The sequence below is a fragment of the Pseudopodoces humilis genome, chromosome 21, assembly GCF_049639895.1.
Source record: "Pseudopodoces humilis isolate 2021_Gansu_Grassland_sample_001 chromosome 21, ASM4963989v1, whole genome shotgun sequence".
Taxonomy (NCBI): domain Eukaryota; kingdom Metazoa; phylum Chordata; class Aves; order Passeriformes; family Paridae; genus Pseudopodoces; species Pseudopodoces humilis.
In genome coordinates this window covers 8,776,397-8,802,313 of record NC_142220.1, presented here as the reverse complement: position 1 = coordinate 8,802,313, position 25,917 = coordinate 8,776,397, and the positions used below count along the sequence as shown (strand labels likewise).

The 25,917-nt window shown below is 37.3% G+C and overlaps 1 protein-coding gene across 1 annotated transcript in view; it reads left to right on the top strand.

Moving 5' to 3' along the window:
• QTGAL (queuosine-tRNA galactosyltransferase) overlaps positions 1-25,917 on the top strand; it is a 103,618-nt gene that overhangs the window by 15,324 nt on the left and 62,377 nt on the right. Inside the window, exons 5-6 of the mRNA XM_005526820.3 lie at positions 1,894-1,959; positions 13,868-13,963. Coding sequence (XP_005526877.2) covers positions 1,894-1,959; positions 13,868-13,963 — 162 coding nt within the window. The remainder of the gene's footprint in view (positions 1-1,893; positions 1,960-13,867; positions 13,964-25,917) is intronic.

The window sequence follows — 25,917 nt, the reverse complement described above, 5'->3', positions numbered from 1 at the left end:
TCAAGTATATTATTATTTTTCATCTTTGTGAATGTAAGAATTCTCTCTGCTGTGTGGGATCATGAACAGTGAGATCTTTTAGCACAAGAGCACATGTTGTATCTTGTAAAAGATGAGGGTAACATTGTTCTGAGCATTGAAATTCCTGGCTTTTTGGTGGATTTTTTTCTCTCTCTTTTCTTTTTTCTTTTTTTTTTCTGGAAACGGAAAATGATGTTCAGAAAACATCTAAGGATCCTTAGCAACTTGTAAAGTAGTGAGTAAAGTTCAGTTAAAATATATCTGCTATTGCTTGTATGAAAACCAGATTTTAATTTACAAAAATCAATTCTGTATTTGGCCTAAAGAAATAGGATTATGGTTCTTCTTGTGAGAAATAGGGTAAAGGTTTTATTGGAACACTTACTTGATACTGGAATTCTGGTGCTCTGTTGATGAAGTGGATTAGGTGGTAAATAATATCACTGTAGTTTTGAACTCATGAGAAATCAGAAGGGTTTTTTGCTCTATTGGATTTGAAAATCAGGAACAGCTGTCATGCTTATTACTAAATATATCCTAAATGCAAAATATGGAAAAATGCTTTTGACAACGTAGTCCTCCCATGTTTTATAAACTTACATGTGATAGGAGTCAGTTTTATTATTGTTTTATCTTTCTTAACCTTGAATTGTATTAAATAGTTGGACCTACTTCTGAAACTTTTTATCCTGCATTGTTTTGATAAAACTGTAGTGGCACCTTTATAGAAGGTCATTCAACTCTTCAAGCTGTAGATATTTAAGCACTAATATATTTTTTGTTGCTGTTGACTTGATGGGAAGTTTTAAACTGGTTGTAAATTCAATATTGAGGGTTTGTGCTTTAATAGGAATCTCAGAATGATTTCAGTGTGAGGAACTGTTAATGGACTGTCTGTAGAACAGGAATTCAGGGCTCCTTTGAATTATGTTTGCCTGATTAAGTTTATTTGGGAATACTCTGAGAAGAAATAGGCTGTGTTAGCTCTAACCAGCATCTAAAAAAGACTCATTCTTTAAAAGGGGGGAAATATGGCACCAGCATGGAAAAGAGTATAGGTAGAAACCTCAGGGGCCTAAATTTAGGGAAGAAAAATTGTGCTACAGTTTCTATAGACTGTAAAGTCACTGGTTAGAAAGGATTTAATTTTGAACAGGAAATAATATAATTTTGAAAGGAATCTCTCCTAACAGTTCAAGGCAGAATAGCAAAGTTACTGGCTTTTCACAAAACAACCTATCTTGTTGTATGTAAACAAAACAGATCTTTATGCTACAAGTAGAAGAAGAATTAACACAAAATTTAAATCTAGGTGGTGTGTTTTAAAGCCAGTGTCAATGCTAATGAACTTTATGAGTGTGGGTACTTCCCTTTTTTCCTTTTCCTTAGAATTTTCTCATTTCACAAGTCCTAGATATTGTACCCATGAAATATGACATATTTTTAGATCTAGAGACCAAAGGCTTTTCATTTTCAGTGGAACAAGGTACAGCCAGATTGCAGAGAACATTTTCCTCATAGTGCTGTGTCTCACATCTCCTGGCTTTAACTGAGGGTAGTTCCTTGTCCTCACACTCAGTGCTGCTCTGGGAGCTGTGAAAGAGTTGGAGAGTTTCTTGAGAAATAAATGTTAAATGTGTGGGTGCCTGTGGATGCGTGTTGAGATCACAGCACCATCGTCACGTAGTAGTTTTGATCACTTCCAGCTTGAGTTTAATCCACAAAAAGTGTGAGGTCTCTTAATATCTGTTCCATTTGCATTTCTGACTGCAAGCCAGTAAAATGATGTTAATTTAGCAACATATTCTAATGTGTGTCAGTACTGTACTGTGACCCTTTTTATGTTCAGTAACAGAGTGCTATTTATTCCAGGATGATGTGATGATGCCACAGCGGGTTAGGCTGCAGCACGAAGTTGCCATTCAACACCCAAACAGTGTGAGTACTTTTTTCTTGTCTGTATTTCTGGGTTTTTCTTTGACAGAGTTCCGGATACATCTTTAAAAGGATATGAAAATTTCACAGTGGGGCTGAGGGAGGCAAAGCAATAACCAGTGTATTCTTTTCCTTTATTTTTAATCCTTGCACTGAATGGGAGCTTTGATTGAACTTCTTTTCTTCCTTTTATTTTCTCTGTTCAGAAAACCAGATCTAATTACAACAGTGATACTCTTTTGCAAATAAGTATATAGGTTTGGCTAATGTCTGTAATCTAAGGGAGAATGCCTTTTTTATGTAGCCTAAGTCATGTGAAAAGCTGCAAAGGATTGGCTACAGCTATAGTTTATCTGCTTTTAATAATTAAGAAACTGTAAGCCATAGGGAATGTATGAGTTGTAACCACTGATGAACTGGCCTGCAGTTCAGCTGATGTTTCTCTCTATGTCTGCCTCTAAAATAAAGTGTCAGGAATATTCTGTGAAGTAGTTTTTCTCTGATCTATAAGATGTTGGTTTTATATGATTTTCTGTTATTAGGGTCAGTGTTCTTTAGAGAGAGTTTGTGCATATGTTCTACTTATCCAAAGATAATATATACATATATACATGAATAACTTGTTATGGCAGTTAGTTAATTTGTCAACACTATTGGCAGATATTCCTTTATAAACTTGAAAACTGAATTTGTATTCCTATCAACAATATACAGCAAAATCAGCCTTATTGTTTCCACATCCTTGACATTTCCTCTCTCACTTATTTCAATGTGCAAGAGGTTTCTGGAAAGGCAAGGTCAATTGGCTTGATCTGTCATGGAGGTGTTTCCTGCAGGTATCTGAACAAAACACAGTTTTAGGATTATTGCTCTTTGTCAACTTTTTGACAACCTTTTGAACTTTTTTAACTGCAAAACACACTTGCTTCAAAGTAGAGATTATTGCAGTCTTTTTAGCTGAGGAATTCTGCCAAACAACCTGCTGCTTGGTGGTGGGATGTGTACCTGCTCATCACACCACCTGTTATAGGGCTCTTCTGAAATCTGATAATCCTTACAATGGAATTTATTAAATTATAGCTTTAACAGTACCTGAGTAGCAGTTAACCTAACTCAATAAAATGATAAATAGAAAGTTGTTTTTGTTCTGATATCAATCAGTTAATGTAATTCTGCAGTCAGATGCCAAAAAACCAGAAAGGCAAGTTGATCCAGTATGCTTGTTTTATGGAAATTAGTGCTAAGACCTATCATATTTCTTGCTTATATGGCTTCTATGGATGTAAATTAAGACTTTTTTAATTAGACTAAATTCAGCTAAACAGTCTGTAGTCTTTTCAGAAAGCTCTTCAACTATTTTGTTTATATTGTGTTACACTTTAGTGCCCAACAGCTCTCAGTATGAGCTATTAAATGACAATCAAGCAAGTAATAAAGAGGACCTGAGAAGACTGAAGAGTCTTTATGATCTGTTCTAAGCAACACAAACCTGTTACTGCCACGTTCTAAATTCAGGGGAATTTATGGTCCTGTTTCAGTCTGGTACTTGTGGTGGCCTGGCCTTGGCTGGGTTCTGTCACTCCTCAGAAGGACAGGGTGGTGGGAGAAAGGGAAGGTAGAAAAAACTCATGGGTCAAGATCAAGGTGATTTATTAAAAGCAAAGGAACAGTCCTTTGGTCAGTTTGGACCAGCTGCCCTGACTGCCACTCCAAGACCTTGCCCACCCTCAGCCTTCTGGAGATGGGGGATGTTGGAGAGACAGCCTTGGTGCTGTGGCAGCACTGATGTGTTACCAGCACACAGCACTGAGAGGGCTGGCATGGGCAAAATTAACTCAGTTTCCATCAGAGCCAGCACATTTTCCATGTTACAGGTATAGAAAATGTGTGGGATGTCTGTGTGAGGTGTAACCTTCTGGGTTCATGTTGGGTCTTACAGAACTCTTATTCAAAGGCCTGAAGGAGAAAAGGGAACACATCCAGCTGTTTCTGGTGGACAAATAGATCAGTTTGGTCCAGAGCCCCTCAATAGTTCTGACACAACTTTGAGAAAAGTTGGCCTGGTCACAAATCTACTGACCAGTGTCAGGGTGGACTTCTGTTCTTAAAAGAACATCACTCTGCTGTCCTCAGAATAATCATGCCATTCAATTTTCTAGCCTTGGAAGATGTTTAGGGATGTTTGAATGAAGTTTTGTTCTGTATTTGAAGTTCTGGCCTGGCTTTAATCAGTCTGATAAAACAGAGTAGGTGGAGGGGCACCAAAAAAAAATTAAGAAAAAAAAAAAGCAGAAGGTTGAGAAATGCCTGTGAAGCAGTGAGCTTTTTTGGTTTGTTCCTGAAATTCTAATTTGCAGACTTGCACTTTCCATTGTTTTGCAATTCTCCTGACCTGGATTTTTGACTTTATGCAGTCTCGATATATTTGCAGAAATTTTATTCTTAATCCTAGTCCTGCTTATTGTTCCTGGGAGTCAAATTTAAAGATCAGTGTTCCCAGTGGGCCCTGATATTGTAGGCTTCAGTCTGCTGTTGTTGTTACTAGAGATCTAAAAGTAGGAAAAGTCTCCAGCTTTGCCCACCAAGAGAAATCTCCCAGGTTCTAATTAATCCGTGAGGTTCTTCTTCTTTTGTGTTACTCTTAATTGCAAACTGCCATACTCTGACTTGAAGCCTGGTTACTGAACAGCAGAGCCAAAGCTATCAGATGCCTCTGGGATCTTCCCAACAAGTTATTCTTTAAAGAAACCTGGGTCTCCATCTAAAAGCATGAAGAGCTTGCCCCAGGTTCAGGTACTGGAACACACCTGAGTTAACAGCAGCAGCCTTTGTGTCTAATTTCCTTTGTGTCTAATCATAGATTAATTGTGCTTTAAAGAGCAAGTTAATTTCTATTCTCTTATCTGGAACACTTTTTAAAAATAAGGTTTGTAGGGTGGAACTGTTCTGTCTTTGGAAATGTTCAGAGTGGAGAATTTTGGATCTCAAAATACAAATCACTAATACATTGTTGTTTTTGTTAAAGCATGACTGCTGTCACCTTGTCCACCATTTTACATCATCTCTAAGTCCCCCTGACATGAATTCTACAAACAGACACTCTCAGAAGATACAAGTTTTTGAGACTCTGTGTATTTATACTAGAAATTCTTAAGTTCTGCTTAAGAAATATAAGGCTCAGTTCAAATCCCTACTTTGAGCAGTTGTAAAGCTCAGGGACGTCATACTGGTTTTGTTTATTCCTAGAACCTGCATCTATCCCATTTATCCAGAGTAAGCCAGGTGTTGCTTATTTACCAACCACAAAACATGTGTGCTTTGTTGGTAGCTAATTAATAGGAAGATTCAAGATTCTAGTTCCCTTAATTTTGAAAAAAATCATGCCTTCATATCTTATTTTATTTCTAAATATTTATAAATATTAATATATAAAATATTTATATGTATAATATATATAGTATTTATTTATCTTTTAAAATTTATTATATCTTGTGTTCTTTTATTATATTTTGTGTTCCTCTGGAGGAGCTCCAACCTTACATACTAGTGTTCTATAAAACAACTTTCTAAGTTTGGAGTAGCCCAGGAAATTATTTCCCAACCCACAGACACTGTGCAGTCTTTCACTCTGCCTCACATTTATTCTGTTGTTTAATTTCTAGAGTGTTAGCCTCTGGAAGCTCCCAAAGGTTTTCATTTCAAGGAGAGGGGGATGTCAGTTGTATCTGCTCCCTGGTTGTCTTGCTGCTGGATGCTTCCAGCATCTGGGCATGCTGAAGGAAAATCGCTGGATCTGGAATGATCTTGCAGACACTGAGTAACATAAAGAGGTTAAAAATAGCACTGTCTCCTACCTCAGTGAGAATACAACAGCTGGAGGAAGAATGTGGGCAATAGAAATAAAGAACATTATTTCCTTTCCTATTCTCTGGCTCAATAGGAGGTGAATCAGTAGCAGTGTCACAATGAACACCTTTCTATTTGTTATGAAATTACAATCCTTTGGCTCAAACAGGTAGGATACCTGGGCTGTGAGAGAACATGAATATACCATTTGCATTTCTTCAATGAGCAATTCTCACTATTTTGCATCTCTAAAGCAGATTTTTGGCATATTCTGTAGCTTGGCTTTAGATCAAGAGCAGCAATGCCTAAAGCCATTTTTATCTGTTGCATTATCTGCCTGTGTTAACCAACTGCCTGAATTCTGCATATCTTTGATGGTTAATGTGACTCTGAGGTAGTTGATGGGATTGAGTGAACTTGAACAATGCCTGGCACTGGTGGCTCACTGATCTGTTCACCTGCCCTGGGAGAGCTGAAACAAATATTGCACAATCAGCCATGAACTGGAGAAATCAGCACCTGAATGAAGAGCTGAGCTGTTCCTTTCTTTAAGGCACAGCTCTAGGCCAAAGGCATTGGCTGTTTCTGAACTTCACAAATTAACTACATTTAGAGGTTGTGAGGATTTTTTTTTCCTTTTGGTCTGGAAACACACATTTTTTAATTCTGAAAGTCTTAATTTAATTTTTTTTTTTCATGTCACTGTACCCTGTGCTGTTCTGCTTATCAGGACCTGTCACACCTTTCTGCCATGTGTTAAAAATTAGCAAGACTGTTTTTTCCTCCCTCCCTTCGAGAGTGCTCTGCTTACAGAGAGCACTAGTTTGAGTCATACTATTCTTTTCTTATGGCTAAAACGATCAGATCCACTTGATTCTGTAATTTTGCGGTGTGAAAAGACAATGAGTGTATGTGAGTTTTTATTAAACTGCCATAAAGCATAACTACATAATTCTCAATGCTACTTCTCTGTCCTTCATTTCAATTCAATTCTGTACCTCTATTTAATTGTCATCCTTCCTGTGTTCAGCGAGGTTGTTGGTGATCTTCTCTCATTCTACCTTGAATTCTGAAGTCCAGGTTTTACCATCTCCCCTTAAATTGCTTTGTCCTCCTTTGTCCATATAGCTTAGCAGATTTTCCTTTCATAAGTGCTTTTATTTTGGACGTGAAGTCGATTAAAATCTTCTTTGTGTAGAACTTGGAAAATCTTTTTTTCTCCCTAGTTAATTTGCACAGCTCTCCTTGTGCCTCCCTTACTCAGCATGTTTGAGACAGATCAGCCTGTGCTGCCCAGGCCTGTCCCAGCAAGCACTGCCTGTAGAGGTTCATTTTAATATAAGAATTAATTCATACAGCAGTTATTGAAGAGACATTAATTGAGTACTGTCATACCTTGAATGACAAATTAAATTTGTTTGCACAAACCTGTTAGCAGGAATTTACTCCACTAAAGGAGCTGAATAGGTCTGAAGAGGCTCTGGTCTATCTTTGGTATAGATAAAAGGGAAAATGAGATTATTCCTAAGGTGATTACATGTAGTTGTTGATTGTCCAACATCAGCTGATTTTTTTTAATGTGAGATTAAAACATGTCCAGAGGAATATTTTCATTAACTAGTCTTAATTATTTTGGTCAGCAGATTTTTTTTTATATTTATTTCCCTTTTACTGCACATTATTGTCAAACTAACAAGTCTTTTACATTCTTCTCCAGCTGTGGAAAATGTAACTCTGAATTAAGGCTGTCCAATATAGATACTTAAAAAAAACATTTACAGATTTCACTTCAGGGAATTTATAACATTTCAATAATTTTCTCTTGGTTTGGAGGGTAGAAACTAAAGCAGCAACTGTGTGAAGGTTTTGTTCAGAAGTGGTGATATTAGGGTATGTTTAGAGGAAAAAATACGATTCCTTTTCTTTTTTTTGCACTGGAGAGTATGAAAATTCTTTGACAATGTGAGAGTATTATTTCTTCATTTTCAATAATTGGGCCTTTGCATGTGTATCATCCAGATCTGCTGGAATTCAGCTGTGTCTTTGCTTTTTATTAGGCAGCTGCCTTAAAGATTTTTTTGAATTTGGTATTTCTGAAAAAAAACGCAAAGCATTTTAAAAGTCACGATGTCAGTCTAGGTCTGTTCTACATTTAACCAAACAGCCCAAATGGGAAACAGCCCAACTGACACAACTTTGTAATTAAATTTGTGTTTAAAATAGCCTCCACATTCCAATAACCCCATCAAATGATTGTGATTACTGGAGTTTGATATTCATGAAAGTCTGACTGTAATGTATTTCATTCATGTCAACATATTTTGTTTTTAAAACTATGTCTGAAGCATTAAATGTTTGAAAAATCAAGGTTCCCTCCTCCTGGTGTTCAGACATTTTGCTGAGGTGATAGTTACTGCAATCCAACCAGACTTTGTGCAGCTACAGACAAAAGAAATTGTTATCTCTTCAATGATATTGACTTGAAATTTTCCCCAAAATGTCATGTTCAAACATCATGAATTCACAAGTGTGACAACGTCTTTTTAAATCTTCCTTGTGCTGCTCAGCTGGGCTCATTCTGATTACACTGCCTTGACTCCTTGTTTTTCATATAAATTCATTAAAGAAAATTCAGACTTCCTTGGTTCATTACTCTCTCTTTATGGGCTGAAAATAAACATGTAACATCCTTTTGTGGACTTTGGGCTTGAACTAGTGTCAAGTAGAATGTTTAACAGTTGTTCTTAAATATGGATTGCCCCAAGATAGAAGCATCTGTGGAAATGGATATTCATCTGACCTAAAGGCTTCTTTGGGGAGTCAGCACTATCAACATATTTTATAAGTTTTAAAACATGCATTAAATACACCAGGGTGTGTTTTGTATATTTACACCTAATGCAAATTACCTCACAGGTGTCATGTTTTGAAGAACAGTTTCCTCCCTCGGAAATGATTGGGAGAGGAAACACATTTTACTACTTCTTCCTGCAGTATATAATTTCAGAAAGATTTTAGCCACATTAAATATTTCTTTATTTTTCCTTACTTTATTTTTCTTTTTAATTGCATTAAATGGTGATCATGAAATCTTGCTTAAAGGAAATTACTGCATAAAATTACTACAATAAAAATAATTGAAATAGGGTTTGGAGACAGCAGAGGTGACATCTACCTTTCCTTAACACAAAAGATGTGGGCTTGATTAACTAAAGCTGCTCTTAAACATTCAGGATAAGGTAAATAACCCTTATTAGCCTTTTATTTTAGCATTTTTCCATCTGTGGGCTCTCACCAAGAGGCATATTGGGGAAAAAGGTGTCATGCCCTAGAGATAATCCCCTCTATTTTACTTGTTATTTGGATAATCTTTCTTTTCACAGAACATTATCTAGGATCAGATGTTATGATTTTTCTAATTAAAGCATCACTAAGTACTTAATTACATTCCCTTCAAGGAGGTTTACATCATTCTGTCATATTTCTAAAATGAAATACAACACTGTACACTCTTCCTCAGAGTGTAGAATGAAGTTTTGTACTTTGTTTGTTTGTACCTTTGAAAGTTGCATTTATTTTGTACAGAAAAGCCATGGATTTTTTCATGCTAAAATGCCTATCTTTCCAATGCCTGTTTCAATAATAAAGTTCCTTAAGAGGAGATACATTATATGAAGAATATAATCTTGTTTGTACATCCAGTGCTACTGCCCTGTGGAGAGTTTGTGCTTTTGCCTTTGTTCATTTCCTCTTTTTTTAAATGAGGATGGAAAATATTGGGATAAAATTGAAGACCAATTATTTTTTCATCCTCATTTCCTCTTTAGTACAACGGGTGTGTTCTGACTCATGGGCTGCCTCCTGAATAAGGAAGACTGTTTGTGGTAAAGGAAGTTGTAGTGATTAAAAAATTCAAAAACACCACATCTGCAGAAAACGCATTGGTTTTAATTATTGCCAACTCATTTCAACTTTGTTTCCTCTCACCCGCTTCCTTTTCCATTTAAATGTGCAAGGGAAAGCATAAACCCCTAAAATGATGAAAATAAGAAACATCTCTTATGTTATTTAGCTACAATTCATGAACTCCACTCCTAATTGTGTGAAGTGGCAGAGTTATTAGAGAAGAGAGATTTGGGTGCCTAAATGCAGACCTATAATGTTATTTTGACCTGAGACTGTCTAGTCAGGACTGGAGGCTTTTGATGAAGCCAGGCAGGACTATAGGGCCACAAACTGGTTCTGTATTTGGCCACTTCTTCCCACACAGCTCATATTAAGCCATTTTTATTTTTAAAATTTACTTGTGTTGCCTTTCAGCGTAGTTGTTTGTTGGTACTTAACATAGACCCCTTATTTTGTGCTCTTTCTGTTCTTCCTACTACTGTTACTTGCTGCAATAAAGGATAGATTCTTTTGTATTTTTTCCAGAGACACCAATCCTGGTTGCAATTAAATAAAAAGCTAAATGAGTTCTAAGTTACCTTTAATACATTAAAAAAAGTAATTGTCTGTCTAGAAAGCAAATTACCTCGTTGCTGTTGTAGCAGAAAGGATTGTCATGATTTTCTCTCCTGATAAGAGTTTTACTTTTTCCTGGACTGGCATAGTCCTTTGCTAGGAGCCAGAAATTTCTTTTATGTGTTGTTCATGTTACTGCTTCCTACACAAGGAATATTAATCCTACATTTCAGCAGGTTTCCAGTTGGAGTAAGAAGCCTATTGCATGTATTGTATATATTGCATAGTTTAATCCAGATACAGGTATATGCCACTCTACAGCATTTGTAATAATTAAAACAAACTTGTCTAATAAGATCAAAAAGTTGAAACTTGGATGAACTCTATTTTTGCATATAAACAGATACTCAAAATACTGAAAAGAATATTTCTAATGCAGAGTTTCTAGTACTTTCTGGAAGGTCTGAACAGGTGTAATATAGGCCAGGAAGTTTTTTATCAAAGTATTTTAAATGTTACGAGAGAAGCAACAGTGAAAAACTTTTCATTTCATTTTGAAAGCTCTAAGGAAATATTCAGTGAAGTGAATATGAAACCTCTGTGAGGGCCATGGAGGAAATGGAACCAGTGTGCAGTTGCTTGTGCTACCACACCTTACACAGGGGAGCTGGAGGAAGCTGTTTGTACTCTAAATAATCTGATTTTCATTGTATGAAAGAAGCTGGTTACATGAGCTGGGCTTTCCAGATGCTGAATCAAAGGCTCAGCTTGGTGGTGTTTATCTTGCAGCCACAAGTCAAAAATCCCATTCACGTGTCAGAGTCCCATTGGGAGGGGAATGGTGCAGCTAGAGTACAGAAAGGTGTGGGATTTGTTTGGCTGAGGATCTAGAAATAAACTTGATTGCATCGTGGCAATTTTCACATTTGTCTGTAAAACAAATTTCTTAAATGATGATAAAAGTGGCCTTGAGTGGTGCTGGTTCTGAAAATGAAAATAAAGCAGCTCTTAGGGCAGAGGGGAAAGCAAACAGCACTTCCTACAGCACGTTAACTTTGTTCCTGTTGTGTTGCAAAATTACATTTCCAAAGATTGTGCTCCAAATTATGGCTAAATTCAATGTAACCCATTGCTTTTTCTCACTGAAATACCAGTAATTCCTAAATAATGACTTTATTTGATAAGGATTTTTTCATCATTTTTTTTCAATTCCAAAAGGCTCAAAGACCAGTGTTATGAGCCAAAATTCCGAGAAATAAATGCAATGGAATTATCTGTGGGGCTAGATGGAAAAAGGAGGGAATTTTGGCTAAGACTTGAAGTCAAACTCAAGAAATTGCAAACAGTGATGCATAATCCAGAAAATACATGTCAGGATCCAATTTAATAGCACTTCTTCTGTCTGCCTTCACCTCTCCTTGTGTATGTACAGATAATTGATGAAACCTGTTCAGTTTTCTCTTCAAGTGTGAGGAGTTGGGATTTGAACTAGTTGTTCTTTGGACTTCAGGGAATTACAGTCCTTTAGCTGAGCACCTGGATTCAACATTTACTTTAGTTTGTTTAAATTACCAACAGCATTTATGAAATTATCAGTCTGCTCAGAAATTAATATAAAAATATGAAACTCAGTCCTCTGCTTGTAATTTAAATTTCAAGCTGCCAGGAAAGAGATGACTGCACTTCCTACTTGGCTCTAAATGAAAACCAGGTTTTCAGAAAAAAGTTTGAAACTCTCCTTTTTAATCTCTTGCCGTCTGAAAGCTGTATATATTCTGTATCTATTCAGCTTCAATGTGACTCTTTAAATAAAGAAACTAAGTTTCCATCTTGTGCTGTTATAGAATAGGTTGACATAGAAACTAAAGGTATTTTTTCCCTTTTAGCTTTTATGCAGAGATTTGTAAAGTATCTTTGTAAGTTAAAAAAACCTAGGATATGCAAGGGAAGGCTAATGAAGGCTTGATTAATGAATACTGGAAAGAGTTCTATTTTTAAATAAAAATCATCCTTGCAGCACAGTGTAGACATACATCTGACATGACTTTTGCATGTTTTTATCTCTGTGATGTGCTGTAAAAACATCTCTGTGAGATCTTCTAATTGATACTCAGTTTAAAAGAATTTTAGGTTAACCTTCTGAAAATATCTTAGTGTGACTTAGCTGTAATATGAGGGTTAAATTGGGGTGAGGATTGAAGTTCTCCACAGTAATTTGTTGTTGTCATTGAGGAAACATTTCCTAGTTCAGAGACATTCTGGTTTATTCTTATGGGATAAGCAAATAACATTTTCTTTTTCTCCATGCTTGTTATTTTGATTGATATTCAATCATACTCTAAATTATGATGTTTCATTGCCAGCAGTCCCCAGCAAGATCTTCTCATGTTGTTTTTGTTCCCACATCAAAAGTATTCACAACTGCACATGCAGAGCTCTGGCCTGACTGCTCACATCTCTCTGCAGTTTAAAGCTCTGCAAACATACCTGGAAGATTTATGAATGCTTAGGGTGGAAAATAAACCAAGGAAGTTTCCCACCTGTTCTTGAACAGAATTATCAGAAATTAGTATTCAAAAACACTGAAACCCTGTGGTGTTAGTTCTCAGTGGACAAACACATCCTCAGTGGGAAGCACCATCAAAACCAGGAGGAGAAATGGAGAGTTACAGTATGATGGCAGTGCAGTAGTTGGTATAAAACAGGATCAGCTTACTTTGCATAAATAATTAAGTCCTTGGTACCCTGAAGGTTTTGTATAGACTGCAGACTTCGGGAGGAGCAAACAGCAGAGTTCTGTCCAGTCACGCTCCTGGGGTTCTCCTCAGCTTTTTCCTTGTCTGATCAGAGATTTGTTAACAGTTTAGCGTTCCTATGAAATTGCATTAATGTGTGTCTCTGCAGATACAGGTAATATCTAATCCTGAATATCTAATCCTGCTGATATTCTCTGATATGTAGTGGAAGTTTTCTCAACACCTACTGGAATAATAATATTAAAATTCATTTTGAACCCATACAGCTACAGAACAGTATTAGATAAGGAGATCTTACTCAAATGAGTGTACAGTGCTTCAGTGACCAAATTAAAATGATGTATCTATATTGTTCTTCCATGAACAAAACAAATCAGAATATGCAGGGGATTTTGCTTATATTAATTAAAAGTAATGGGGGTATTACAGGTTATGGGACTGTTGGCAGGATTGTCTGGTGTTACTCAAGTTCCAACTTTCATTTGCTGGAGTAACTTTTGGTTGAAATTTTGCATTCTAAATGTCTGCCTATGGAAAATTTCCTTCGAAAATTTCAACCAAAATGGTTCAAATAGTCCCAAGAATGAGGTTATTGGAAAAATGCTCTCAGTGTTTTCTAGAGACCTTTAAAGTCTGTACCTATTTAACGTTTGAACAGAGCAACTGTACCATATTACCTTATGAACAGTAAGGTACTAGCTCCCTTATGAAGGGGGCTAGTGAGGACTGTATAGATAATCTTAATTCTTGGAGTTGCCATGTTTTGAGTGTTTATTTTGTGATACTGTTTTGCTGCCACATGGGTGTCCAGCAGTTTAACCTAGGGGATTTCTGTCATTTTGCTTTAGATTATTGGTTGCCAAGTCAGAAGAGAGCCACTGGACTCTACTGAACGATACACTCGCTGGATCAATAACCTAACCCAGGAGCAACTTCTTACACAGGTATCTTTGTTTCAGCTGTGTCTGAAATTACAGCAGGGAAATAGAGTAAGAGGTTTATTTGGATGTATTTTTTTCAGTCATAAGCAATACTTGATAGTTTATTAAGGTTATCAGGTTGTCATATTTAAACATAGTTTGTTCAAGAGAAGCCAAGGTGATGGTGCACGTGATCATTACAGAACAATGACCTCACATTATGTGAGAATGAAGCTTTCAGGTTTGGAGTGATCCCTGCATGTCTCACTGCTGCCTGTGCTAACTACATATGCTTTCATGTTCTAAAATTATGCTTTTCTTTTCAAAAAGTGGATTTGAATACAAAAGGAAAAAAAAATCTTCCTTGAGAATGATTCTTCTCCCACCCAAGGTACTGACCATTCCTGTATCTAAGTTTGGCTTAGGATCATTTTAAAGCAGCAGTTCTTCAGGCACTAAACATCAGGCTCATTATACATTGTTTGTAAGTGAGATGCATCTTGTGCAACTGAAGATGAGAGTTTTGGCATAAAGAATGCTTGTTTCATTAGGCAGGAGGCCAATGCTGAACTAAAATAGAGACTAAAAGAGACTTTGGCAAAATCAAGTTAAGCTGTGGAAGAAATCAATCCAGCTTGTGGAGGAAAGTTGTACAGAATATAAGAAATCTAATGGATGGCTTGCAGAAAACATCCCAGCAGGCTTTAGGATCCAAGTATTTGGGCTTGGGTTTTGGGATGCTGTGTTAGAGAGACATTTGGTTTTGATTTCCCTGGATTTAAGTGGTTGAAAAGATTAACATATCCTTATTTGTTAGACTTCATTATAAATTGTGTTGTGTTCCCCTAACTCCAAAAAAACACTAACAGGCCCTGCAATGGTCATTGTAACATGAGGAGTGATCTAGACCTTGTTTTAAAATCACCAGTGGTTTTACAGCTCCCTGTAATTCACCAAGGGAAATTACAGAAAAAGTTACCCAAGGAATATCTGGATTTGCCTGTGAGTGTGGCATTAGAATAAATACAGATTTGAACCAATGTATTTATCTGACAACAGCATCTGGATCACTGTGCTGGTGGAAAGAAAGAAAAGCTTGAGGATGTAAAAACTTGTCCTACACAATCTGAAGTTTTTCATTTAAATGGCCACTGGTTATTTGATGAATTAAGTGGAAAATAAAACCAAATACCTCAATTTTGAGATTATGCAAAAAAAAAACCTCCTCATTTAAGGTGGGAATCAGTGTGCTCTGGAAGAGATTGTTTAATATTGTGTTTCCAACAGTAGGATGCAAATATGATGACCTGGGAAGTCCCTTGCAATCTTACATGCTAGAAATACCTCTTAAAGCCTTAATAAAGGCATTATTTTTACATATAATTTAGAGTCACACAATTTACAGGTAGATTAGCAATTTTGGATCATCCATTGGGTTTGAAACTAGCAGAACTTGTGGTACTTACCTATGAGATTAACAGGATGAGCTTTATAGAGTCACGCTATTTCTGTGTTCCTCATATTTTAACATGCTACCTGTTCTCCACTAAGTTTAATGCAGAAACAGAAGTTCCTCAAAGACAATAGATTTCTGAGAATCCTGTGAGTGTCTGAAGTTTTGGAGAAATCATGCTGCACCAGCTACAATTTATATGTTGTTAACCACCACAGAATCCCTTTGGAGGGAGATTTTAGGTGCCCCAGTTATCAGACAATCTTCAGCTGTGACACAAACCTGGGGCAGCTTGGCTTTTCCAGCTTCAGAGCTAAAAGTGCTGCTTGGTTTGTGTGAGCATGTGGCACTTCTGCTTTTGTAATCTTCTGATTAGAAATTCAGGTAGAGGGATAAATATTTTGCTTTTTCTTACTTAAAACAGTATGGGGCAGAGGAAGAATTGGGAGTAAAAACCTTCTCAGCTGTACTCTAATACTCAGTTATCAATTATCACTCCTTTACCCTGATATATCATATGCTCTATTTTGTGTGTATTTTTTTTAAACTCTTTTCAGTACACAAACCCCTAAAAACTATAATGATGGACCTGTGCTAATGGATTTGTAGAATCTCCGAGAGGAGCAGTCCTTCAGAGAATTCAGGAAAATTTGCTTTAATTTACAGCACGTTGTCTGCAGCAGATTCCTGTAGTGAAAACACATTTAGCTTTTTTTAGCTGTTTCTGCACTTGGTGCTCAGCTCTTTCCAGCCACTTCTGCTGCATTTCCACACCATGCACATACAGATTATTTCTGCTGGAAATTGGGAAACCAGACGACCAATTCGGAAAGGATAAAGTGCCAATTGTCAAGATCATGTCACCTCTTATCATAATGTTTATGTTATTGATCAGATAATGTCCTGTGTCTCTGGATTGCTGTGCTGGGCAGTGCCCAAAGCCAGGTTTGGGAGCTGTGTTTGGAGGCAGATGTTCAGGGAGGTGCCTCCAGACACCTCTGTGCTGGATGCTGGGTTTAAACTGCTTGAATCAATACCAGATTTTTGGATCAAATGTCCACCCCCAGTCCTCATGCTGAGAAGATCTTTCAGTACAAAATGCTGCCAGCATTTTAACTTTTCCCTTAGCCCTGGCCTCTTGATGCTTACTCATCCATTAAATGTTTCTCTAAACAATTATACTGTAACATTCCAAGGATACTTTATGGTATGCGTGAAATTTCAGATATATACCCCAGAGAGTGTGGTGGGAGTGAGAGAGTACACAGAGAGCATGATCATGAAAAAACCTACTTTTTAAAAGATCAATATTTGCTTCCTCAGTGTTATCTTCTGCATAAATGACAGGTGATCAAACTACACTTTTATGGGTATACTGATATAAACTTTAAATACATGTGTTCTGGAAGACTTGCTCTTTCTGGCCAAGAGTAAAAAAACAAATAAAAAAGGATAATTGTTCAGTAAGTGCAGATCACAGTGACAGGTACAGGAAGAAAACAAGCAAACAAATTAATATAACTGGCTGTTTTGATGTTGAAGTAAGTGGAAAAAGATGTAGATTAAAACTAATCCGACAGGATATCCAAGTCCAAATTGTGCTTGTAAATGTGACAGAGGTTTGATCGTGCAGCCCTTCTTTTCACTGGAAATGTTTACTGGACTGTGTGAGTTAAAAGTTCTGAATGGATTTTAAGGTTGGATTAATTGCACAAATATTTATGCAAGTCATTTTTAAGGACTGTTGCTGACTGTAAGTCAAAGAGCTGAGTTCACGTCCTCATCTGTTAAATCACTGCTTTAGTCTCTCAGCCTGCGAAGTATTCTGTTCTGCCTGAAGTATTTTGTTCTGACCTACCAAAAAGCCAAAGCCAAGATGTTTCCACCCCTTCACGTGGTTGTTCACTTAGGAAGCAGGCAGCAAATTTCGAGTGACTGGTGAGGAGACTGCTGCCAAAAGGAAGGGCCTGTGGATGATAAGGCTGGATTGTCCTGATGTAGATAAAGAACTGAAAAAGCCACAGTGATTCTGGACAGCTGTGTCTGTATGACTTCCTGATACATGCTGGACTTTGCAGGTTATCTTGGAGCTCTTGGTGTTGGATAAATCTGGAAATTGTCTCTGGTGATTTGTAGTTCTTAGCAATAATCTCTGCCAACCACCTGACAGAAGAGCAATAATTAACATTTCATAGCACACACTTCTCTGTGCTCTAAAAGATACTTCTTGCATTTCACTGACAGCTTTGAAAGCTGTGCTTTTCTACTTACTAAGCCTTCCTGTATTAGAGTTTAATTAATATTTAATAAAGATTCATGCTACAAATCAGCATTTACTGCAGATGCTCAATTTGGAAATAGTTCCAGCACTGTGGTGGAGTCACTTATTTTAAAAGCAAGAAGGGACCTGACAGCATGGCTGGACCTTTTCCATAAATTCAGTGCACTCAATATTCCATTATCATCATGTGGCTCAACAGGGAACTTCTTAGTGGTCAAAAGCTGGTAGAAGTAGATTGCCAGTAGGATGAATTTTCCAGGTGGGCCACAGATTCAATATCTCTGGCTTGCAGCAGCTGCTTTGTCTACCTGCAGACAGAAAATTCCACTTTATTAGTTCTTGGATTGTCTGTCCTCGTGTCACAACTGAAATAATAATCAAGGCAGCAATCTGACAGTGGGTGTATGCAATGCCTGTTGTCTGGTTATGTTAGTAAAGCAAAACCTGGCCAGAGGGAAAGGCTTTCTTACTTAAGAATGAATAAAACATGAAAAGGTTGATTGAAATCCCCTCCACCCTCCCCCCAGCTTCTTCCCTCCTCATCTTTGCCACTATTAATGGCTCACTTGTGTTTGTTGTCTTTCAATAAAAAGATACTCAACACTTCCTTGGGATTTTTTTGATCACTGCTTCCTCTTTCTTGACCCATATTATCTAAAAATGTGGCATTAATAGTGAAGTCCTGATGTTTTTCTGCTGAGTGAAACAGCCAAAGTTACTGGTTCTTACAGCAGAGTCCAATATTTTGTATGGGATTGAGCCCGTACATTATTAAACAAAAACAACTGGCTGCTTCCTTTTGTGGTTGGTTGATCCTTGTTCTCTGGAGGAGAATGAACCAAAGTTTCACAAGCTCGACAGTGTTTATATTTACATGTGAAAATACATGTCAAAGGGTTCATGGAATTCTAGAAAGTTTAATGAGAAGTGGCTTAGCCACATCTGTGAACTCAAAGCACAATTAGAACTTCCCAGTGAGGCTTTATGAAAAGGCAGCTCAGGGTCACATATTTTGAACTTAGAAACAGGTTTGCTGGAATTCAGAAATGTATACAGCTTGTGCTTTGTGTGTGTGCAGTTTTGCATGAGTTTAAAGGTGTCCTATAGGGGAAGGAGTGTTAAATAACTTGTATTTTTCCTCTTCGTATCTCACTTGATAATTTGCATTATTAAACAAGGCTGGAATGTGGCTCATAATACATGGTAATGCTAAAATGGAGCAGAAATATTACAATAAGTTTGACTTTGTTCCAAAACGTTCTTGATGAATGCAGAATTACAGCATGACGGATTCTTGTATGCCAGAAAAAGCCTGATATGACTTTGATGGACATAGAAATGAAACTGGTTGAAAACAGCTATTTCTGTGTGAGCTATAATTTGTTCCAGCTGATGATATTTTCTTGTATTTTTAGTAATTAATGATACCAATAAGGAATGCAACAAATTTGCATCCTAAATGCCATTTTTATAAATATTTGATGTAGGAGATGGACAGGTAATGCCTAGTGTAAAGGAATACTGTCCGGGATTGAATTTTCAGAAATGCATAATTGGCTTTCCAAGTTATTATTTCCATTTATGTCTCCTCAATACTCTTGAAAATTACTTTGAAAAATAGGGCAAGATGTTAAAATAAATTGAAGACCTGTTTGTTAATTTAGAGCTGAAGGATGTGAATGGAACTAACTAATAACTTCCAGTTTCTGAGTGCTCCACTTAACTCTTGTTTGATCTTCCATATTTATCCTGTTGATGAGCTTGTGCTGACTTCCAAATAAACAACCCTAAAGCTTCACTTTGAGCTTTAATATCATTGCCTTCTATAGTTTAAGGAACTATACTTTTGCCTCCTTTTGAGGGACAAAATCCAGTCTTTCTTTGAAGGTAATAGATAAGATATTGAAGTAGCCCTAAATTTTTTCTCCCTTTCAAAACAAAAAGCCCACTCCAAACAGACATTTCCAAATCAGTGATGTTTATTTTTCAGTTGGTTGTTCATATATGAGAGCACAGAGCTGATACAGCCTTTGCTTCTGTAATTTGCTTACTTTGAATTTGAAAATCAAAATGCTGATTCCAAAAAAAGAGGGGAAGTATTTTTACCGTGGCTTCTACTGTAATAAAAATTGTGGATTTCAAATATATTTTGTCTGCAATGCAGCTCCCTCTTGTAGTCTTATATGTAGGAAAAAGGATTTTTTTGTCTTTTGCAACTGCTCACTGAACAGTTTTTCACTGTTTTAAAAATTATGTATGAGCATGAGTTAAGCACATTCTATTTGATCTGGCACACTCAGGATTTTGTTCCTTAATACTTTTTTATACTGACTTCACCCTGCCATGTTTGACATTTGTCTCCACTGTAGTTGTTGCTTTTCTGATTTTTTAACTACTTAAGGAAGCTGAGTTTGAAAATATTTACATCCCCCATATCCTCTCACAAGTATTAACAATATATGTCATACTGTTATGTTGAATTTATATTTTTCCTTTCTGTGTTGTAAAAAAGCCCGATTCATTGTCCAGTCTGACAGCTTTGGAGTATAAAAATCCAGATTTAATGAGTAATTCAGTTTTTATGTATTTTTTGTCCTTGGTACAAGTGTGACAAACTGGGGCATGGGATTTTTATTCTGTTTTTACAGTCTGGGCCAAATGGACTGTGATGAAATTGTGCACATAAATTACAGTGAGCTTTTCAGTGCATTAGCTTGGATCAATGTAGCTGTGAACAGCGTGTCCTTTTTCATAAAGAATGGATATTTGTCTGTGCACTTATGGCAGTTTCATCATCCTGAAGCTGAGAAGCACATCCTGTTCCACTGGTGCCTGAAAGAACCTCAAAATGAAACACCACCCTTTGGAGACAGTGTCAGTATAGGAGGTAGAATAAAGGCTGGTCTTTATTGGAGGCCTCCAAGGGGCAGATCTGGAAAATGCCCACCTCTGCACAGGGTGAACACAGTTTGATAAGTTCAGCAAAATAGCATAAAATTAGCAGAAATCCCCAATTAGAGACATAAGTGGTGAGGTAGTTCCTCCTCGGTTCAACCCTCTTCTGAATCCTCTCCCCTTCAGATAGGAACTAAACTCTGTTTATGAAAATTTGTCTCCAGGAGCTGGTTTCAACCTTGGCTCTCAGAGAGCCAAGATAGGAAAGGGGCCTTGGATCCCCAGCTTGGAGCCTCTGGAATGTATTTTGTCTTTCTGCCTATCAGGGTAGGGAAAAGTATTTGGGCTAGCTACAAAAATAAAATAATAGGCTACAGAGCTACCAAGAATATAGAGAATATATAAAAGCAAATGCTGCTGGTAAGCAGAGTAGGAGGAATTAGAAGTTGCTACAAACTGTTTCTTTGATTTCTTCAGAGCTACTGAAACAGAAAAAGCAGATGTTAATAGACTTCTTTTTATTAGACTGATTTGGTACCATTCATTTCTGGTGTTGAGTTTACTGGAGTGGATCTGAATCATGCCTGTCAACATAAAAGAAAGGTATTGAGAAAGTTTGTAGAGTAAAAGGAATTATTATTTTCAGGTGTATAATTCCAGAGAATGCCTAGAGGTCTATATTTCTTTTGGATAACTCTTTGCATACCTATACTGTAATAATGTCAGAATGAGATAAATATAATCATGAAAGTATGAATCTCAGTCTTATGAAGTAGAAAAGACAAATTGCAGAAGCTGCTTGCTGTCTAGTGAATGGTTCAAACTCTACTTAAAAGAAAGTTTTAATCTTTATAACTTTGGACAATTTATCTAGCCACAAAAGACACAATAAGTATGCTGTCAATAATGCAGCTTTTTAAGCTTGCTTTTTCTTCCTTTTTTTTTTTTTTCTGGTTGGTTTTTGGGAATTTTTCATTTTTTTACATCAGACTCCACCAATTATACAAATGCTTCTGCCTCTGGTTTATGATTATCTAGTGTACACATCTTAAGCCCCTTTGCCATGTTCTGTTTTAAAAGCTAATAAAATAGTGTCCAAGTTTGTGCTTAATATCACTTAATAGTTTCACTGACAATTGAAATTTGTTTTGAGCATTCATTCCAGACTTTTATTTTTCTGAAAACCATTGATTTGTCACTGTGTAATTTTGGGGACTCTGGAACTGTATGGGAAGGTCTTACACTCTTATACCCTGTATTTTCTTTAGTGTGTTCTTTTTGTTATGTTTTATTTTGGCCGTGTTCTTCCACTGCAGCTTTTGGAATTGGTTGTTCTGGCTGTGACAGCACTCAACAGCTTTCACTTTCTCACTTCATTCTTGGTTTCATCTCTTCCCCTGTTTAATTTTGTCTTTCCCTGATGCTTCACAGAAGAGCCACAAGTTCACCACATCCTTAATTGCCCATTCATTTTGCAAGGAGCAGATTGCTTAGTAGTTTTTAATGAAGAAATTGAAATGTAACCAGCCATAAGAAAGTAGCAGAGGAATAGTCATCTTAATGTTCAGGAGAAAACAGTTCTGTGTTCATGAAATAGTCTCTCACAGTTGAGCCTCAGAGGAAGGAGGTAAATTGGTCACCAAGTTGGCAATTGCATTTAAAAGGTTTTTAATGTTTCTGAGAGAAACCAGACTGCCCAAGTGCTCACACACTTCTACACACTTCACCTGGAGCACTGCCAGGCCAGCAAGGTGATACTGAACCTGAGCTAGCAAGAAGCAAATGAACTGTCACAGCACTTACAGCTGGGAAATTGCAGGGAAATCTCAGCTCTGTTATCCCAGAAGCCAAAAGGAGAGATAAAGAAGTCGTTGCTGTGGTCCTGGCTATAGGGTAGACACTGAAAGAGGCATGTTTAATTTTATGTTCCTGGTGTTCTGTTCCTTCTGTGCATTTCCTGAGTATTTCAGCTGAAGGAGAAAAGATTTTTTTCCCCCTAGTGTTGTCCTATATGCAGCCAAGAGTCAACCTCTGCTTTGTGCAGGAGTCAGTTGAGAAAGCCTTATCATGTTATGTTCCGGCTCTGGAAAAGTGTCTGAGAATTACACTGGCAAGGGCTGATTGCCCTTGTGATTTATTCTTTAATTACTCTCCTTCCATTCTTCTGCTTTTCCTGCTCATGAAGAGTCCCATTGCTAATGAGGGCTGCAGACAGGCTGATGAGCATCTCTCTTTTTCCTTTCCCCTGTCCCTTTTGAGCCAGGCATAGTGACCATCTAAAATTGTAGCCATATCCTCTGAGTTTTAGCCATACCTTTCATATTGGCACTCTTCTACTATAAATAAATAAATCAATCAAGCTGTGATTGTGAAATGAAAATAAATTAAAAACTACATTCAAATGACAGTCTTAGAACCCCTGATGGCTCACTTGAAAGAGCAGGAAAGCCGAGGTTTCAAGTGGCAATGCTGCTAAGCTGTCCTCAAATGTGTTTCTTCTTTGAACTGGAACTCAGGTCGTGCTGAATGTGTCCATTGGTACATCTGCATCCTCACTTTTTTTGGGCTGAGATGTTTGAGTTGAGGTTTGTTGTACTTGGCATGAATTAAGCAGTCAGAGGGATCACAGCTACCTCTCATGGAGGTTGCTTCCTCCACCAGTGGGCTGTTGCTCCATTTCTCTCCAATATTTGAAAATTCTGTATTATCTCTGCCAACATTTATTTGGCCAGCTGCCTTTTGAAAGGAATAACCAGCACTATCAGCTTTTCCTACCTACCCTGAACTCTGTTTTAGTGGTATCTTTCAGAAGAATGCAAGTCTTAACCTAGCAGCCGAACTTCAGCGTCAGATTTCGCGTTCAAAAAGAAAAATACAAACCCAACAGCCTTTGGAGTCAGTAGGAGAGATTTTTTTTGTGTGTCATAAAATTATTCATAGCTGTGCGGAGCAGATGTTGACAATTAGGAGAGAACAGAGGCTGGTCTGTGGTCTCTGTTTCACGTGGGTAGATGAAGGCTCGAGGCAGCGACTGTTTCCTGTCAGCGCGAGAGCAGGTCCTGGGGGCTGCAGCCCAGTCAAAGTGTACAAAGTCACTTTTGTGTGGCCTCAGTTCTGTCCCTGGGCTCAAAGAATAATGGTGCTGGAAGGCTCAGTGTTCTGGTCTGAGAGAGCTGTGTCTATTGATACAAAGTTACGAGTTGAAAACTTTTTATGGATTTTGTGTTTCTTCTCTAGATGTTTGCCTCCTCCTTTTAGAAAGCACAGAACAGCTGACCCTTTCATTTACTGCAGTAATTGCCACTGTGTCATGTCACAATTTAATTCTTTTAGCTTGAACCATATTTAAAGCATAGTCCCTCCCAAATCAGAATTTATTTTTACACAGTAACTTAAATGGGAGCAATTTCCTGCAAATTAGGAATGATGAAGTGTTATCCTTTTGCCTTCAGAGCCATTTTCTGTAAAATTCTGATGGTTGCAGGTGACCTGGGGCGCCTCTGCTGTTGACAGCACTGCTTGGCATACTCGTGTAAATAGGAATTTCCCAGTAGTTAAAGAAGTTTTTACTGTAGCTCATTTTGTCACTTAAATGAATGGGCCTGTTGAAATGCTGATGGTGTTGATTCCATATTCAATGAATTCCTGTTTGCCTCTTTGCTGGTAGAGCTGTATAAATAATCATCTATTAATGATGGAAAATAAGAAATATTTTTGTCTGTAAAGTACTTCTGATCTTCAAGTTTAGCAGGTGCAGGCAGTGATGAGAAATCATCCCTGGTCCTTCGGGAGGTCGTGGTCAGAGGAGAATGAACAAAACCAGCTTAGTGAAAGGAGAAGAAAGTTTGTGAACCTGGTTGCTATTCAGGATCAGAGAGATGGTTTCTAGAATTTGAAACAAACAACAAACAACAAAACCACTCTGGTGTTCTGCCATATATTAAATTCAGTCTTTCATGGCTTTTATAACCAAGCTGTAGCCATGGAATGTGAGCACGTTAATGTCAAGTTCCAGTGATTGGGTCTGTCATCCTGCTGCTCTGTACAATGGAGGATGCTATTGAACACAAATAGAGCATTGATAAAATGACAAAAGCAAAGCATAAAAATATTTCTTAAATGGCTGAAACAGTATCTGTAGTAAATACATGTTTTGTTATTCAGGAACAAGAAATTATTTTCTGTCTGACAGGATAGCATGCATTTCACTGCTGCCTGGGAACTGGGTCCCTGTGATAAGAATCTGTGACTCAAAGCTTGGGTTGCTTGGCTTTTTTTTTTTTTTTTTTCATCAAGTAGGTAACATGAATAATTTTAGAATAAAGAGGAAGGAAGAAATTACATGCCTCAGTAGCAAGCATGTGTTCTCTGATACTTTAGTTTCAAGTTCTGTATTGAGGAGAGGTGAAGTCCAAAAATCACCCTTTTATAGCAGGATACCAGGTGCAAGCAATGAGACATAGAACTCAATTCAACTTTCTCTTCAGTGAAAATTATAGCAGAGCTTCAGCCTGGATGGCAAACTGCCACTGCTGTGGCAGGGCCTGTGCTAATTTGGTAGGAGTAATACATAATCAATGCTCTTAGATATAAATCTTTAGTTTGAAAGATGCCAATGCATCCAGGACTGGAAGTCCTGGTGAAGGAGAACTCTTGGAGCAGCCCCAGCCAGGGCACTGACACCCTGAGCCCTCTAAAGGCAGGACAATTAAGGATTGCTAATTAACAGTTGCTGTAAAAACATAAAGCTACCCCGGTACTGCCACATGCAAATTACCTGAAAACTGTCCATTGTTTCATTCTGATCATCTGTCAATAGCCAAATATTTGCTGGCCAAGTCAGAATCTTTCCAAAATTACAAGTGGAATTCCATACTGAAGAGTTGTTTTGCAGGAAGGCAGCCTGATGTTCCCCCTCCTGTGACACTGGACTTATTGTTGCTGTCTGCAGAAGTTCAGATTAATAGCCTGAAGTGGCATCTTTTCTCAGTTCTGACCTCTTACCAGAGAGCTCCATAAAGACAACTAATAAAATTTACAAGGAAAAAAAATCTTTCTAAAACCAAGCTGTGAAGCTACTGCTTCACATATTCTGAAAGTCATTTGAATTTACAGTTGGAATTTGATATATTTGGTTAATAACTTTGGTGATTGTAGAATGTAGAAATGTCACCACTGTCAGCAAACCAAAAAAATTACTGTCTTTTTTTAATGATAATATAAATAACAAGTTTTGGCTTTTTTAACTTCTGTCAAACCTTTTTTTAAAGCAAAAATGTTATTTGGACTCAATATCTGTAACTATCCATAGTCATATGTGACCAAATGGCAAAGAGAAGTAACTTTTCT